The sequence below is a fragment of the Melitaea cinxia genome, chromosome 6 (assembly GCF_905220565.1).
Source record: "Melitaea cinxia chromosome 6, ilMelCinx1.1, whole genome shotgun sequence".
Lineage (NCBI taxonomy): Eukaryota > Metazoa > Arthropoda > Insecta > Lepidoptera > Nymphalidae > Melitaea > Melitaea cinxia.
Window position 1 is genome coordinate 3,760,833 of NC_059399.1, and position 19,673 is coordinate 3,780,505.

Here is a 19,673-nt window from a genome sequence, read left to right on the forward strand (position 1 = left end):
TAGCCGGGAGAAAAAAAATTAAATTGAATTAAAGTTAATACATATATTTTTAAAACAATAACATTTAACCTTATTATTACATCGTCCGCTGCCGATATAAATGGTTATATAAATAAACACTAACAAAAAAAAATAGAAAATGGTTTTCTCATTACTTATATTATCGTATTATCAATATGTTGTGTGGCTACGGCACTAAAGAATTTAGCCACCCCCTCTCTTCCCGTGGGTGTCGTAAGAGGCGACTAAGGGATAACAAGGTTCCACAACCACCTTGGAACTTAAGAAGCCGACCGATGGCGGGATAACCATCCAACTGCTGGTTTTGATATACACAGGCCGAAGACGGGCAGCAACGTCTTCGGTGCGACAAAGCCAGTACTGCGGTCACCACGGTGCGGTTCCACCTGGCCTTTGCACTTGGATTTCTGACTTCCTGAGCGAACGTTCAATACAAGTTGTCCTTGACGGGTACTCGTCGGACCAAAAGGCTATCGACGCTGGTGTTCCTCAGGGATCAGTCTTGTCCGCTACCCTCTTCCTGCTGCATATTAACGATCTGCTCGTCCCCGGTACCTTTGGGTACGCTGACGACTGCACAGTGACGGACAGATACTTTTCGAGTGCAAGGGCTAGTAAGGATGTTATCCAGTCTTGTCGAGAGGATATGGTCAGCCGCTTGAACGTCGCCCTCCAGGCAGTCTCCGAATGGGGCGATGCCAATCTGGTCACGTTCAACGCTACAAAAACACAGGCGTGTGTGTTCTCCTCTAAGCGGAGCCCTTTACACCTGGCTCCGACTTTCCGGGATGTTTCTGTGGAAATTACCGACTCCCTACAGCTCCTCGGTGTAGAGCTATCGTCCAATCTGAACTTTGGGCAACACATCGAGTCCAAAGCAAAAACTGCAGCAAAAAAACTAGGTATTCTCTCTAAGGTCAGGCGATACTTCACTCCAGAACAGCTGCTTCAACTATACCAAGCACAAGTTCGGTCTTGTATGGAGTATTGCTGCCATCTTTGGGATGGATCCGCCAAATACCAACTGGCAACTTTGGACTCGGTGGAAAAACGAGCTAAGAGACTCATAGGTGACCCTACTCTGACAGACACCAAGTTGCAGAGTCTCGATCATCGGCGTAGGGTAGCTCGTCTGTCGGTGTTCTACAAAATATATTTCGGTGAGTGTGCGAAGGAATTACACGATCTAATTCCCCCAACAACCTTCCGCCATCGGGACACTAGGCGCGGTCGATCGTTCCATCCTTATGTCGTCGATATGCCACCTACGCGCACTAAACGCTTTGGCTCTACTTTTCTGATGCGCACAGCTAAGGAATGGAACTCGTTGCCCGCGTCTGTGTTTCCCGAACGATACAATCTGGGTGCCTTCAAGGCCAGAGTGAATAGGCTGTTATTAGGCAGGCATGCTCCACCTTCGACCGCATCGTCACTTAACATCAGGTGAGATTGTGGTCAAATGCCTGCCTATTTGTCATATAAAAAAAAAAAAAAAACCAACCCGCCTGCCTAGCGTGGTGACTATGGGCAAAACACATGAGTTCACGTTATTTTTGGCGTCAACTTGTGGAGGCCTATGTCCAGCAGTGGACTGTATAGGCTGTAATGTAATGTAATGTAATAATAATCAATGAAATTGAATAAAGTAGGTAATTTAATTTATAGCTTTCCACGTGTAATTTCTGTTACTTTTCACAGATTTTACATTTCTGTGATTTTTCACTATTTAGCTTGTAACCCAAACAATTTACCTCAATGTTGAGTGAAATTATTACCTCTGTTTTTATTAAATCCATTTCAGTAAACTAAACACTCCTCCAAAATAAGCATTGCTTTCTGGAATAGACAGCACTAAACACAATTTTTTAAATAATTTTTTACCTTATTACACCTACTAATAAAATAAGCTCTTAATTTGTCATTGGACATTTTCATTCTGAGAGGTGATTTAAATTAAATTTTAAAGAACAATAAAAATTATGCAATTCATTATTATTGATGTCATTAGAAATGTTCAATTTTTCTACTAGATCCGAGAGCTCATTCCATGAGAACAAAGTCTCCTTTTTTAGTGAAAATTGGGAGTCTTTTATAGAAGGAGTTCTCTCTGAAATAAAATTGTTCTTCTAAGTACTTAACAGCTCGTTTGAAAAACTACTCTGCTTCTTTATAAAATTGTTCCTTTTCAGCATCGGATACTTCTAATTGATATGGATCTGTTCTTACTACTATAGAATTTATCTAGCATTCAGCCTTTGAGTTGGCTAGTAGCTTGCTCATTACAGCATCTTTTTTTTAATACTTATAGACGGTTGCAACACCATGAGCATCGCAAGCGCGTTCCTAACCCTACCCCTAACCCCCCTCAGGACAGTGTACCACAGAAACACAACACTACTGGAAATCAGTATTATTTACCTGTGATCAGTATTATTCAGTTCGAGTTACTTCCTACTACTAGTATACCGTGTGGTGTCGGACGAGTAGAATAGCAACACCCCCTTTCTTCCCGTGGGGGCCATATACGGCGACCGAGGGATAAGCCTGGCTCAAAATCATCAGGGTCCTGGAGGAGGAAAACTTCATTTGAAACCCGGAATGGGGTCTCCGTCAAGCATTCGTCGCATAGCTCTAAAATGCGAAAGACTCCTGCAGCCGAACTAACTCCACATGTATCGACTCGTCGTTCCTGTGGGCCTAGCCAGTGAGGTCGAGAGGGTAGCGCAGAGCTTAGGCAACTCTGCGTTTTCCTGAATAGTGACCTAGGCGACACAGTGTCTGTCTGACATTGTCTAAATCGTCTGCAATAGACGGACTAAAGCCAATGATGATGGTGACTTCCCTAGTCGGGCTGCTCCAAATTTTGAGTAGGATATTTCCTGCTGTGCTTCTACCTCAGTTGCATAATAACATGTCAATACTGCTGGAGCGCCGAGTAGCAACGTTTCGTTTGACGAAAATTTAAAAAAAGTATGGTTTAATATATACCGGGTGATTTTGAAAGCGTTTTGGAAACGAAAATTTTGAATTATTTATCAATAACAGAAGCTATATATAACGTTAATTTAAAAATATATGTAATTTTTTTTTCATCAAAGTCGATATTCATATCGTTTACAGACAAAAAGTGAGAACCAGTAGTAGCGCTACACGGTAGGTAAATTCTATAAATAGAAATACTATACGTTTTAATTTTGCGTCACAAAATCGTATTAGCCAATAAAAACAAAGCTACCGAGTTGCGCCGGAGTCGACCAATGACGGCTCACCTGTAATCGTCGGCGTCCCGCGTCCCTGGCTTTCAGTCGGTCAGTAATACCATAGCGGTACATGTGTAAACAAGGTCAAGGACGTTTAAATTATTATTCGCCGGAGTTTGAAGATGTTCTTGAGTACTTCGAGCGCGATCCCCGGCGGAGGACAAGGATGGCAGCAAGAGAATTCGATGTTAGCCAAAACTTCGTATGGAAGATATTACGTACACAAGGATTACACCCGTATCATTTTCGTAAGGCTCACGTAATAAACAACGCACCGGCAAGAATCGCCTTTTGCCAGTGGTTGTTAAATAATACAAACGACAACATACTCTGGACGGACGAGTCACTGTTTACTCAAGTGGGACTATACAATGTGCACAATGAGCATTACTCGGCTCTAATTAACCCCTACTTGATACGAGAAAACCATCACCAGGTTCGTTTCAGTGTGAACGTGTAGGCCGGTATTATTAACGACCAATTAATAGGGCCTATTTTTATTGAAGGTCATCTAACCGGCAACTCGTACTTAGAGATGTTAAGGAGAATAATATCTGAGTTAGTAGACGATGTGCCGTTAGCTTACTCGAGAGGTATGTACTACCAAGACGACGGCTGTCCCGCTCATTACGCGAGTGTAGTGCGTGCGTACCTGGACAATGAGTTTAGTGATAGGTGGATAGGTCGAGGAGGGCCTGTGTCTTGGCCACCTGGAAGTCTGGACTTAACGCCCTTGGATTTTTTCTTGTGGTCGGAAATAAAAAATTATACACGTCAATATGAAAGCTGTGATAATTTACGCATTGCGATAGTGGACGCTTTTGATGAAGTGAAAAGTGATAAAGACACATTAAGAAAATTAAAAGAATTGTAATAAACGTGTACGTTTGTGTATTGAACGCAGCGGACTCCATTTTGAGCAGTTGTTTCGATACAGAGAAGTGTAAATAGTGTAAATAAACTGTTAATACGTATGTAAGTTAATTATTCTGTAGATAGCTCCGATTTTTTAAATACGCCAGAAATTTATACCTACAGTCCGTTTATAAATTTATTTGTTCTGAAAAGAACAATCGTCGTTAATAATCGAAAAGAAGTTTAAATAAAATAGGTATTTCTGACGGTCCTAAGCCCGTGTAAAGTATGAAGGACAAACGAGTCTATCTACGTAAGTACTCGCTAGCTCGCGCCTATAGGTATACTTTTATCAACCGAAACGCGCACGGACGTGTTTCATTCATATAAAATAATGAATGAATGATCAGTGCCTTACTACTTTCCAAGTCGATCGAGTAAAAATAAATATTAAAATTGAAACTTTTTTTTAATCAACATTACAATTGATTTATCAATTTTTATGGGTACTATAGATGATTCCAAAGTAAAATATTTCGTTTCCAAAACGGTTATAAAATCACCGTGTATATTATATATATCATTTTAATAATCATATTGAAGGAATACGCAGTAAGGGTTTCAAGAATCTGGGAATTTATGTACCTAGCTGTTTACAGCTCTGACAGAACTTTGTTTTTATTACTGTCCGTATGACGTCATACCACGGCGGGTCGTGTTTTAGGTCACGTGATATACAGATTAAAATATAGGATTTTTAATTTCAATATAATAAAACAATAATGTGCTTTTATGATTCCAAATCAGAATATTTAAGTGTATTTTTACATAAATTTTAATTTTTATCAAATTTTATAATTTGTTTTTCACTACCGAAAGTACCCTTTGTTAGAGGAATTGTCAAATAAAAAATTGGATTGAATAATAAACTGCTGTAGAATATGTTTCTGGATAGGAGGCAAAAGATAAAGAGCACCTCTATAAACATTTCAGAATTGTTATTAGCATTAATAGTTCCGACAGATACCCACAGATTTTCGTATTTCGATTCATAAGCAGAAAGTCTTTTTGTATTATTATTTTTAGAAATAGCAATGAGAACACCTCTGCCATTCTTATTACAATGAAAACCAGACGTCTCCCAGTCCCTCCTATAAACTACATAGCGATGGACACAGGACAAACAGTTCCGAGTTAAATATACTGCTAGTCAACCATGTTTCTGTAAGAATAACTATATCAAAATCGTTACAAACCAAATTAGCCAAAAAAGCATCAGTCTGGTCTTGAACTTTTAACATTTTATCGTTATTGCCAACGTTATTGACAAATTTCTCAAGCAGGCTTCACAAAAACTTATGATTTTGGCAAGAAAGTGTTTTTTAAATTATCCAAGGTTCGAAAATCATAAGAACGGCCGCTTTCGTAGGGACATATTTTGATTTTTTTAAGTATTATCAACTAAAATCAAGTAGTTTCCAATCGTACATCGAGCATCAGATCTATGCTAGGTAGTTGCATAAGTACGATTTTTCCCATAATGATGCAGATAGTGGCGCCACTTTCGTCAGCATTTGGTTTTAAAAATAACTAACAAATATATAAAATTTGACTATATTTGTAATCAGGGTATCAAGCGTTTATTGTATTATACTTATAGTTAGGTAAAACTTTTGTGCATATGTTTATCAGAAAGGTTTACTTCATACTTGTAGTTGTGAGCAATAAAAATTAAATAAATAATAGCAACGACGTCAGTTTACTTTTCACTCCAGTATCACAATATCATGTACATTGGTTAATGAAGACATCGCTGATTAAATAAAACTAGTGGTCGCCCAGAGGTTGATATTCGACCACAATTAAGGAAAACCAAAAAATTATGAAAATAAAGAACCTTTTTTAAAAGATTTCAATTTGACTACAGATTTGACAATCAACAAATCTTATACTATTAAACGAGCAATTCTTGTATATATATATATATATAATCTGAATCTCGGAAACGGCTCCAACGATTTTCATGAAATTTAGTATACAGGGGATTACGGGGGAGATAAATAAATCTAGCTAGGATTCATTTTTAGAAAATGTCGTTTTATCCCTGTTTTTAGGCAATAAAAAAATGGCTACAATATCGTTAGAATAAGAAGGTAAATTTCGCATCTATCAATAAAGTTGTAATAGCTCAGGGGAAATCGGCCGATCGCGCTCGGCCGAAAAGATCATGGTTCGAATCCTCACGTATTCCAGATCGATTATCGTTTTTTTTTTTCTTTTTTTTTTCTAAAAAAAATAAAATTATTCATATTTTATCAATATGTAATTCGTATTTAAATATGATTTTCAAAAAACACGATTTACTAAAAATACCGAGCTAAGCTCGGTCACCCAGGTCCTTAAAGATTAAGTATAAATTGCGTATGTGTCAAATACATGGTAGTGTGTATAATGTATTTTTTTATTGATTTAATATAGTTTTATGCATAATTAAAAAAAAATATTAGCATTCTGCACTCTTTCTCTATATAAACTACTAACTGACCCCGCGAACGTTGTTTTGCTATTTATGTTCTTAAATCCCCTTAATCCCCCCTCCTCCTATAACAGCTGTATAAAAAATAGATGTTGGGCGATTCTCAGACCTACCCGATATGCACACAAAATTTCATAAAAATCAGTCCAGCTGTTTCGGTCGAGTCTTGTAACTAACACTGTGACACGAGAATTTTATATGTACGATTTTTCACTGAATTTTTTGTTCAATCGCAATAAAATATAGCCCATGTCACTCCTGAATAGTGTAGCTTTCTGTTGGTGAAAGAATTTTCATGGTCGGATCAGTATTTGCGAAAATTACCCCCTACAAACAAACAAACTTAGAAACTTTACCTTGTAACATATATAATGTTACGAATTTATTTTGGTAAGTAATTGCTCTATTTTCCTTGCTAGGCGTTGTCATTTATTAGCGCGGTCCTTGTAACGTGTGGGTTTGCGTATGGGGACCATTGGTGGGGATTAGGTAAGTAGGGTTTAGCTAATGAGTATATAAGCGCTTGCGGCGAGTGGCTTTTTTTTCCTTCGTCACCGCGGTCACGAGCGCTGCCGGATGCTTCTGGTGCGACAACCTCTTTATAATAAAGAAGATAGGTGTACGAAATATCATACATCTCCGTTCGCGCAATTTTCGTAAAAAGGAGTAGAAAATTTTAGCTTCACGTATTAATATATAAATAAAATAATTAATTGTACATATAGTAGGTATAGTGTATTTTTCAGTTTTGCGTCTTTTAATTGCGCTTTACTTAGAATATAAACGACATGTTATTAAATATTATAATAATTATGCTATAACTTTAATATTAGCATAAGTCATAGTTTATATTTCACTGTGTCACCTTTCAAATTCAAGGCATTCTTGGTTAGTAATAAAACAAAAGATTACTTACTACATCTCGACGATTCTATTATTCAGTGAGCTTATGACTATTTATTTTACTTTATTTATTTGCGAGTATATTTTACATAGTAGTTTTTTTTTGTAAGTAACATATTAGAGTAAAAAACATATTCTCTACAATAAGTAACGATCGTAGCGACGATAACAACCGGGACCGACGCGACGGCTTAAAGTGCTTTTCGAAGCACGGTGGGTAGACAAACAAGGACTAAGGTCTTTAATTTGTATAACCGAAATTCAACAGTAGACGTCGATTTCAGACCTTGATAGAGACAGGCATATTAGAGCTGTATGTAGTCTTTTGCAAGTTAGAATGCTGAGGAGCAGATTCCATGCTGGAGATTAAACTCCTTAAAAAAGCATTATTTAGTTTGTAGTGACATCTATCGTGCAATATACGAACTAAGGTCTGACGTATCCTAAATCGCGATATCAAATATTTTATTATCAGAGCGATTGAACAATATATACAAGAACCCGACAACAACCGTCAGGCAGTAGCCCACCAGACACAACACCGGTGGAGACCCTTCTGGACCCTCCCTTTGCGATGGTGGATGAGGAACTTCACATTCTGTTCCTCACGTTCTCCCAAAAGTTGTAGAGAAAGCTTTATAATATGAATATTTGTAGTTAGCGATAAAATTAAGCGATAAAATTAAGAGATAATCGACGCTGTATGAAACAAATAGGTAATACAAAGCTCTCTTATGAGACATGTCTCCAATATGCTACTTCCTGGTAATTTTCGTAAACTAATTTGAAAGAATGTCAATCAATGTTATTAAAGCAAATATTTGAATAAGTAAGTTGCCTTCAGAAGCCTAAAATCCTGTGTCGGATTCGGGAATCAGAAAACAACAAGAATTCAAACACCTTGGCCACGACAAAAATCTATGGTCCATGCAAACACGTCACAAAAGGAGGGATCTAACTCGCGACGGCTAGTTAAGTTTGAGCCATATGTCGTCGTGTTTAAAATTACTTTAGATATAATTAAAACTGATAGAAATAAACAAAGAAAATGTGTAAAATTTTATATTGCATTATATTTATAAACTGTCACAACAAAGAATTGCCGTACTACCTAACACAATGATACCACAAGAAATACTTAAACCTATTTAATCTATTCGACTTAATTTAACATCACATATAGAATGAGATATCATTTTTAAAATAAGTAACAATGGCCGATGACATTCTCAACATTACTCCGTTACCAATTAGGATTGTTCTTAAACCATCATAAGATATTTTTATTTAAAAAATAAGCGCCTTACTGATATTATGCAATAATTGTTACAAGAATGTTCTGATTACACATAAATAGTACAACAGTCGTAAAAAGATTATTAATTAATACTACAGCAGACATTAGAAATAATGTTTAATGTCAAAGTGTAAACATTACCGATATGATACACCGATATATGTGTCACGTAAAAACTATTTGAAAAACAGTCTTCATTTTACTTTGAGGTCAAGATTTTATAGAAAATTTCTTATTTAAATTGATTCTTGGCCGACATTTAGAGAATACTGTATTTAATATTTTTACTGATGTTTAGATGTTTGTGACGAAAACGAGTAGGTATGTATATTGTATTATAGTTATAAAAATTCACCTAATTTAAAAGAGGCAAATAAGCCAATATTTCTTTACTTAAAAAACCCTACACAATAGACATGTATACCCTACTTTAGATTAAGACATATTTTATAATGTTATCATTAATATTTCATTTACACTCCATAATTCCACTTTAAGAATCGATTTTGAATAAATAGACATCATAACAAATGTTCGAAAACTCATTTTTTGAAAATTCATTGACAATATTTTGGCAATAATTTAAGCAGTGTATAGTGATATCACATTATCCGAGTTTAAATAACTTATTTCCAGTCATCAAAAAGACAATATTTCACATACTTTATTTTTCTACTCTGTGACACCAAAAACTGCTGAGATATATAAATTATTTGCCTAAAGTTATATTAGATACGAGAATTAGATCAATGTGTATTTATTATCACACATCCAAATTTACTTTGCCAGATGACCTAGCTCGAGCTTCTAAAATGCTTTTTACAAATCCTTATAATTCTTTAATATATGTAGGTATACTAATTTTCGAAATTATTACATAAAATTACTTTTTACTTCCGATAATATGTCATACGAGATTATTACAAATTTTGGTAGGCCTAAAAATAAATTTGTACTAAATGTAATTGAATAAATAACATATATCATAAATCATACATCAATATGATAAATAATTGTCATTTAAAAAATAGATAGCAAATATATAAAAAAAAACTTTTTTTGTAAATCTTAATGTGCATTAATTGAATTAATGAATCTTCGGATTATTTCATCTGTACCTTTTATTTACTATAATATATAAAATACTGACATTATAATTTTTACGATTACCATAGTACGGAAAGGGGAAACTTTTTGTCTGACTGTTTCTGATAAGTTTCACAGTTTAAAAGAATAAAGATATCAGGACACGATCTGTATCAACGTTAGAGACTTGGATTAGTTTAAGCGGAGCAAAGTGTTTTACGGCGTTCATTATTAAATTATCTTTTGTTCTTGTTTTTCATGGTAAGACGCCGCCAGAAACTAGTTTTCTCCGCGGGTGGTTGTTCCTCCCTCGTCTCCTCTCCTCTCGTTTCTCCTCGAAGCATATCTAAGAAAGTCGGATCATTTTTCCGTACGTTCTTCTCGATTTTCACAGCTTCCGCACTGAGTTCAGCTTTCAACTTTTCAGGGCTTGTATTCTCGACCTTAAACTCGTTAGGGTCTTCAACGAAAGCCTGCTGGAGATCACGCATAATCTTTTTCCGTATAGTCTTTTTCATACTGAGATGTCTCTCTAAGGTTTTCACGTCACCATTGGCGTAGGTGCGGTAATCGTCCTTCTTCTTTTTTGTGGACTTCTTAGTTTTGTCCTCGTGTTCCTCGTAGGCCTTTCCATCGTACTGCTGGTTCAGGCCAAAGATGTCACGTAAGTGAGGGATTGCTCGCTCAGACGTCATCGTCACGTGTGCAGGCGCTTTCCACGCCCAATGTTAAAAGATCACAAGCACCTCATTGTGGGATCTGAAATTGAGAAGGGAAATATATAAATAACAGGCATAAAGCTTTTGGGAAATAATTCCTATTAAAAGAATAATCTAATGTGTATATTGAAGTTATTTTTCCAATCCAAGATTTTATATGTTATAGCTGTGTTTGTTTAATTTATACCTAAATACAATTTCTTAAGAAAAATAATTTTATTGTATACTAGCGACCCGCCCCGGCTTGGCACGGGTGCAATGCTGATACTAAATATACTACAGAATGTTTTTATTTATAGTGTAAAGCTAGCTTATAGCATGATTATTAACATAATAACAACAACATTCAAATATGCGTCGTTAGATTACACGTTGTTACAGAATGCGTTGAAGAAATAAAGGTTCACTGCTCGTTCCCCGTAGGTGATAGCGTGATATTATGTAGCCTATATGTTGACCCGACTTCTTAATAATATTCGTGCCAAATTTGAAGTAAATCGATGCAGTACTTTTGAGTTTATCCCGGACATACATACAGACAAACAGACAAACAGACAAAAATTCTAAAAACTATATTTTTGGCTTCGGTATCGATTGTATATCACACCCCAAACATTCTTTTAAAAAAATATTTAATGTACAGTTTTGACTTTCCTACCATTTTATTATATGTATAGATAATTAAGACCAACAAAACTGCTTGCTTACAAAAGCATTTTAGTGGGTACTGTAATCCAAATAGGTAAAATTTACAAGATTTTAATTTCATGTAAGTAATTAACACAATTCGCAAAATTTACGGCATTCCTATTTTGAGTTACGAACCCGACTAGTGATTAAATATACTCGTTAATAGGTACTAAATACTAATTGTCGCTGGCGGGTTTTTGTGTCAACTATATTTACGATACATTATATGGGCATTTAATTCACTTCAATTTCACATTAAGCTATCGACGAATTTTATAAAAACAATTACCTATACATATAATTGTTTTAATGCTATTTAAATTAATAACATAAAAACAATATTATAATGTCGATTTTTTTTTTGGAGTCATTAGATAAATATTTGTAACTGGATTTATGTGGCTTTATCAGATATAAAGTATATAATATGTATATGTATAATACTCAGTAAAAGTTTAAGTGAAGCTTCTTAATTTTTTAACAATAACATTACGACATACATGTCAACGAAGATAAGGAATAAAAGACAGTGTATTAATGAAGGATAAGTAGGGGCTTTGTAGCGTGACTGCACTACTGACGGTACAGTAACAACTTCTCCAAGTAAGCACACAATCTATTAGATTTTATTAGATAGTTATATATAGTACATATTTATAATTAATTCTTATTTATTGACTTTTTTGTCTGAAAAATCTTGTGTGTGTCATGAAGTCCTGCTATTTCATACAAAAAGAAAAAATTCATAATCAATTCTTAAAATATGTGTTGATAATTATGAAAGTTTAGTAAGTTGATTATTTTTAATGTATTTGTAGCGTTCATTTAATTTCGCTTACTAACAGGTCTGAACATTGCATCAACTGGTATAAACATTAAAAAGCGTTGAGAACAATTCAAAACATTTTCTTTGTGATTCACGTCATAAAATGAAGTCAGTTGACAAGCGCTTCACGCGACTGTACCTAACTACCATACACATCTAGCATGTGTATTGTCTACAAAATGTAATAAAGAGCGCTTCACTGCGCGCCTCTCGCTAGACTGCCGAACAATGCATTCACTATTTCGACCGTATACCTAACAAATCATCTTGAAAACAACATGCCACTTTCGCCCTACTTCTGAGATTTAGAGAAGCATATCACGTGATAATTTTGAATGTGTTATTGGCTGCACATTTATAGGCTGATGTGATAACAAATCGTTGGTGAAATATTTTTAAGCGACTTCCAAAAAAGGAGGAGGTTCTCAATTCGACAGTTTTTTTTGTGTATGTATGTTACTTTAGAACTTTTGACTGGGTGGACCGATTTTGACGAAATTTGTTTTAATCGAAAGGTGGTGTGTATTGTTTGGTTCCACTTAAATTTATTTGAGATCTAGCAAATACTTTTCGAGTTATATCTAATAATGCGTTTTTACTTGACTATTTTTTCGTCGACCTACGCTGTATTATACCGCATAACTTTTTACTGGGAGTACCGATTTTGATGATTTTTAATTTAATCGAAAGCTGGTGTTGATCATGTGGTCACATTTAAATTTCTTCGAGATCTGATAACAACTTTTTGAGTAATCCTTGATAACGCGTATTTACTTGACTATTTTTTCGTCTGCCTACGTTGTATTACTTGTCGATGTAATTGAAGTCGGTTTTTTTTTCTTTTGCGAGCAAATACAATTATTGAAGAGAAATAATATCTCTCATAACTCTTCATCACAACAAAATAAAGTTTCCTAAACAGTAAAAGGTTATTTTTAAGACAAATAAGAACTTTATTTAGTATTCCGTAACTTACATAAAAAATTAAGGCGCCGAATGCAATAAAAGTGGGGCCATCATCTTAGGCCTGCATCTTAGGCAACCGTTTAACAACTGACATTAACATTGACCTAGGGTCAATGTACTTTACTTAACACGTGAAGGCGCAGCCATCTTGACTAACATTAGGTCTCTTATGACATCAATTCGCAAAAGTTTCGCGAACATTTCTGGTGCTCAGAAAATAGTATGTAACCTCAGATAATAGTATGTAATCTGTGATATTTCTCACAAGTTGAGAGTTTCAAGTTGATGCTTTAAATCGTCTATAAAAGATTCTGAAACAGTTAGCTTATTGATAACATTAAAACATTCAATTTCCTAATAACCATAATATCATCCAAACGGATGATATAATGTTTTTTGTTTTGAAATTCGTACAGATAAGCAGTAAGAATGTGACTGCTGTTGAGTAAACCCTTTACGCATAAGGAATCAAAAAAACAAAGGTTGAGAATCCCAGAGATTGAGGGAAACCCTCGAAAATCGTAGAGAGGAACGACTAGTGCGTTTGTTAATTTTTTTTTCGTCTACTTACGTTGTATTACTTGTCGATGTAATTGAAGTCAGTCTTTTTCGTTTGCGAGCAAACACAGTTATTATTTATTGTAATTATTTTATACTATACAACAGTTGCATAAATAACTATAAACTTGTCCTGTTCATGAATTGCTTAGTTATAACCTTATAACTTTACAAATTATGAAATATAAGATTTGATTTCGTAGACATTATATAGGAAATGTTCAATATGATGAAAAAAAACTCAAAATATGACTGTGTCACATCAATCATATTATTTAAAAAAAAATCTCGATTCGAAAAAAATCGATACAATAAACTATTTTCAAACAACATCATTTTGATTAAGTTTTGATTGATCGTTGTTTTTGAAATATATGTAGGTACGTATTGCGTACAAAAATCGAGCACAAATTAATGAATGCCTGAAGATTTTTTTACTTTTCATTGAAACGGCGTAGAAGGGTGAGGGAGAAATGTACTATGTTTGAAAACGGAATTATTTTAAAAATGTATTTATATTTACCAGAGTCTGAGCATGATAAAATGTATACTAAAAACAAAAACTAAAAACACTAAAAACGAAGTTATTTTAAAAGTGTTCAAGCTTCACTTCTTTTGGAAATATACTTCTTATTTTATCTTTACCTTCTTATTATAATATTATCTTTACATTGGTATTTTAACTTTACAAAAACAAGATACGAATCACTCGTTTTTCAGTTAAAATAATATTGATAAATATTATTAACATAACAAATAAATATCAGAGTAACACTTTTTAAGCACAAGGTTGTATAAAATGTTCTTATTTTATTGTCAGCTGAAGAACGAATGCGGCCTTGGTGAGACAATATCGTTTATTATTTTATAGACAGTGTTTGTTCAACTGCAGGCACAATAAACACAGCGAAAGAATAAAAGTGCTTTCAAACAATATCCCGTACCTACTTGATATTAAGCTAGTTATTTAAAGGGTTTATAACAATATGTATAGTTTTTATAAGTAATTGTTGATTTCATTGACAACTAGCTGTACCCTGCGCGCGTTGCTACGCTTCGTTTTTTTTTGATCGTATAAACTCAGAAAGCTTTGTGAGCTCATGCACAACACTTTGCTGAAGATCATTATATGAACAAATTGCTTGTGCTGTGTGGCTACGGCACTAAAGAATTTAGCCACCCCCTCTCTTCCCGTGGGTGTCGTAAGAGGCGACTAAGGGATAACAAGGTTCCACAACCACCTTGGAACTTAAGAAGCCGACCGATGGCGGGATAACCATCCAACTGCTGGCTTTGAAATACACAGGCCGAAGACGGGCAGCAGCGTCTTCGGTGCGACAAAGCCAGTACTGCGGTCACCAACCCGCCTGCCCAGCGTGGTGACTATGAGCAAAACACATGAGTTCACGTTATTTTTGGCGTCAACTGTGTGATTATATGAACAAATGCATAGATTACGATTCTATAAATGACATGCAGACAAACAGTCATATATATATATATATATATATATATATATATATATATATATATATATATATATATATATATTAGATATGCAGGTCGTAAACGTTAGTTACATAATTAGTTAATAATAGTGTTTATTTAATATCATTTCATACGTTATTAATAGTCGTGCATATATGTAAATTGTAAACCAAGTGCTATTACTTTATAGGTTAAATAAATATGAAAAGAAAGAACAGTAATAGCTAGCAAAAATTGGACTGGAATGGAATGTAAATACTGATATTATGACTATCTAAACAGGTCATTGATTTAATCACTGGCTAAATTTGATTTAAAGCAATCATTGTCGCCGTGAGGCCATACTTAGGAAACGATCTTTTATCATTAGGTCATTTATGAGTTAAATTAAAATGATATTGTTTCAATTAAACCTATTTTAAAGTTGGATTGCAATAAATGATGTTTTGCACGCTATATCACATTAAATCCGATGATAACAATAATAACACGTGCAAAATACTACTGATAATAGTATTAGATAGAGCAGATACTTTCTTCTTAGTTATATGCAATGTATGATAGCGATCGTTACTCATAGTAGGGAATATATCCGCCAACCCGCATTGGAGCAGCGTGGTGGATTAAGCTCTGATCCTTCTCCTACATGGGGAAAGAGGCATATGCCCAGTAGTGGGATATTACAGGCTGAAGCGTATATGCAATGTGTAATTGTTTTTTGAACGAAGTTCCTTACGGCAGGCTTGACATTTGACTGGGCGACCGAACTGAAAAAAATGTGATAATAAAACCGTAAGGAAAATATATAACGGAAGTGACGTAATATCAGTCACACGACTGTGTAATATGACGTTTATAAAACTAAAATATTACTAGCAAACTTTATTTTAAATTTTTTTATGTAATTTTTTACTGTCGACAAAAATAAATAAGTAATAATTATTATTATCATACTGAATGTCACTCCGCCCGCCCAATACATAATAGATACATATCGCACCTTTAATAAAACAAAGATGTAACTCAAAATTTGTGGATTTGGAGATTTTACAAGAAAACCCGTCTTCGTCGCGTAAAGAATAGGTAGACTTCGACTCCGGCGTTTTAACTATAATATACAGAGAGATACGCGACTGTTGCTCTCTTTTCTATGAACTGGAACTGACAAGTCAGTTCTTATAAAGTGGCGTGTTTCAGAGATGCACCGGCAGTGAGCGGAGATTAAAGTGCTGCCGTTTTGAGTAACATCAAATAATTCGATATTAGATTAAAAGGGATTTAAAATAAAAAGATGATTTTTGTTATACTTCATTCTCTCAGAAAACGCATTTGATAATGATGTGTAACATTTGGATTTACTTCGGTTTTGTTTTAAAAATTGACAAATTTTACAAAGTTAACGCCTAACACTTCAGTTTTATATTGAAATATATGCCTTAGTTGTTGGAGTAATTGGTTAAGTATCACTTTATTGTAATAAATAAGGCTATTTATAAAAGCTACTTTTGTTTACTTCTTTTTATTATTTAGAATGACGAAAGATAAGTAAAAACTTTCAACATTAATTCCCTTTTCGTGTAAAAGTTAAGAATAACTTGTAACTGTTGTGCTTATTTGTATAGGTTTTGAAAACGGAGTCGTCTTAGAGCTCACAATTTTTGTTAAGTTTCAGCGTATCGAGCGTAAAAGTTATAAGATAAACATAATAGTGTATCATTACAACCTATACACTCCACTGGTGGACATAGGCCTCCATAAGCTTTCCCCAAAAATAGCGTGAACTTATGTGTTTTACCCATAGTCACCACGCTGGGCAGGCGAGTTGGTGACCGCAGGGCTGGCTTTGTCGCTCCGAAGACGCTGCTGCCCGTCTTCGGCCTGTGTATTTCAAAGCCAGCAGTTGGATGGTTATCCCGCCACCGGTCGGCTTTTTAAGTAATATAATAATAGTGTAATAAGTTATAATTTTTTTTCATCTGATTACTGTAATAAATGTGAAAGTTTATGAGGATGACGTATGGATGGATGATTGTTACTCTTTTATGGCAAAACGACTGAATAGATCATTGTCATTCAACAATGCTGCTATTTTGACGTTAAATAATTATGATTATTATTCATCCTTAAAATATACTACAGTGTTATGAATTATTGTTATTTTAGACTAAAGAAGTTATGCAGGTTGAAGAGGAAAATCAACAAAATACATATATCTCCAGAGGCCAAAAATGTAACTGCAGAGCTGACGAAAATGATGACACCGACTCAATATTTTACTGTCACTTATGAGTTGACGAGAAAAATGACACCTAAATAATACTAGCCATTTACAGTCCTCTAGTTCGTCTTCAAGATCATCTTAATCTAGTTCCGATTCATCTAGCTCATCGTCAAGCTCTTCATCATCCAGCTCATCTTTATCCAGTTTTTCAAGCTCCAATAGTTCAATGCCTACCCAAAACCCTGCCCCACAAAACTTTACAACGGATTGTGAAGAAAAGACGTCTTACACCAATTCACCACAAAATACTGAGCAAAATATGAGCAAATTCAGCTGAGAGAGCGACGAAATTACAATAGTGTGGCCACCTGAGTGACGACGATGCACTGTAGATTTTAATACGTTGTTTAATAAGCCTGTCAACAGAAGAAATTTTATGTTTGAAAATCAAAGTTCTTCTGACTCTGACTGCAATAATAAACCAAATATTTGTCAGTCAGTTCAGCCTATTGCAATGCACTGCTGGACATAGGCCTCCCCAAGTTCGCGCTAGACATCCCGGTTTTCCGCAATCCTCATCCAGCTTACACCGGCAATCTTAGGTAGATCGTCGGTCCAATGAGCCAGAGGACGTCACACACTGTGTTTGCCAAGACGCGATCTCTTCTCCAGGACGCGTCTGCTCCAACAGTCACCGGTCCTGCGCCACAGATGACCAGCCCACTGCCACTTCAACTTGCTAATTCTGTGGGCTATATCGGTTACTTTCGTTCTCTCGCGGTAGTCTCGTTTCTAATCCTATCTTTGAGGGAAACCCCAAGCATGGCCAGTTCCATTGCACGTTGAGGGACTTTATATTTGTGGACCAGTCCCTTCGTCAGTGTCCATGTCTCGGCTCGGTAATGTTAACACAGGCAGGACGTATTGCTCGAAGATTTTTGTCTTCAAACATTGCGGAATCTTCGAAGTGAAGACTCGACGAAGCCTGCCAAATGCCGCCCAGCCCCACCGAATTCTCCTATCGGCCTCCTTCTCAAAGTTGTTGCGGCCTAGTTGGATAGTATGGCCTAAGTAAATATAATCCTGAACAACTTAGAGAAGGGTACCATCGACCGATACCTGTCTCGGTATGACTTGGTTGTTAGGCATAACTTTCGTTTTGTCCAAGTTCATACAGAGAACGACACGTCGGGAGGACTCGTTTAGACCGGCTAGCATTTGGCCTAACTCATCTAACGTGTCCGCAAAGATGACGATATCGTCGGCGAAATGAAGGTGAGATGTATTCACCGTTGACATTGATGCCTTGTTCAAGGTCTTAAAGATATCCTCCAGCGCAGCGGTAAACAGTTTCGGTGATATTACATCTTGCTGTCTTACCCCACGCCGCAGGGAAATAGGTCTTGTTCTCTGGTCCTGGACATGAACGGTCATCGTCGTTGCGTCGTACATACATCTCAGTACCACGATATATCGCCAGTCGATATGACATCTCTGTAGAGAGTCCAGGACAGCCCAGGTCTCGACACAGTTGAAGGCTTTCTCGCAGTCCACAAATTCCATACACAGTGGCTGATTATATGTCTCTGTCTTTTGAATAATCTGTCGAACAGTATGGATGTGGTCTACGGTGTTGTAGTCATTTCGAAACCCAACCTGCTCTGGTGGTTGGTATTCGTCGAGTCTTATGGCGAGACGATTCAAATGTGCAGAAAATATTGATTCCGACGGTATTTAACTTAGGGTTTCACCAACCAAAAAAAGGTCAGTGTGATATATGTGTATCATAATTATGATAATTCAAACAATGAGCAAAAACAAGATGATAGACAATATAAGAAAGAAGAGACTGCTGATTTTTATACTATTTACTAGCTGACCCCGCAAACGTTGTTTTGCCATATATGATAACTTAGGGGTATGAAAAATAGATGTTGTTCGATTCTCAGACCTACCCGATATGCACACAAAATTTCGTGTGAATCGGTCTAGCCGTTTCGGAGGAGTTTAACTACAAACACAGCGACACGAGAATTTTATATATTAGATTATTTGTGGGTAGTAATTATTTGTGATTTTAGGAGATATTTACTAGAGACTCATCATCATCATCATTACAGCCTATACAGTCCACTGCTGGACATAGGCCTCCACAAGTTTACGCCAAAAATAGCGTGAACTCATGTGTTTTGCCCATAGTCACCACGCTGGGCAGGCGGGTTGGTGACCGCAGTACTGGCTTTGTCG

The 19,673-nt window shown here is 35.7% G+C and overlaps 1 protein-coding gene across 1 annotated transcript in view; it reads right to left on the reverse strand.

Moving 5' to 3' along the window:
* Window positions 1-9,975: 9,975 nt before the first annotated feature.
* Window positions 9,976-19,673, reverse strand: part of LOC123654195 — a 70,384-nt gene continuing 60,686 nt past the window's right edge. The window contains exon 3 of the mRNA XM_045590116.1: window positions 9,976-10,717. Within this exon, the coding sequence (XP_045446072.1) occupies window positions 10,195-10,653 (459 nt within the window). The 5' untranslated portion in view covers window positions 10,654-10,717 and the 3' untranslated portion in view covers window positions 9,976-10,194. The remainder of the gene's footprint in view (window positions 10,718-19,673) is intronic.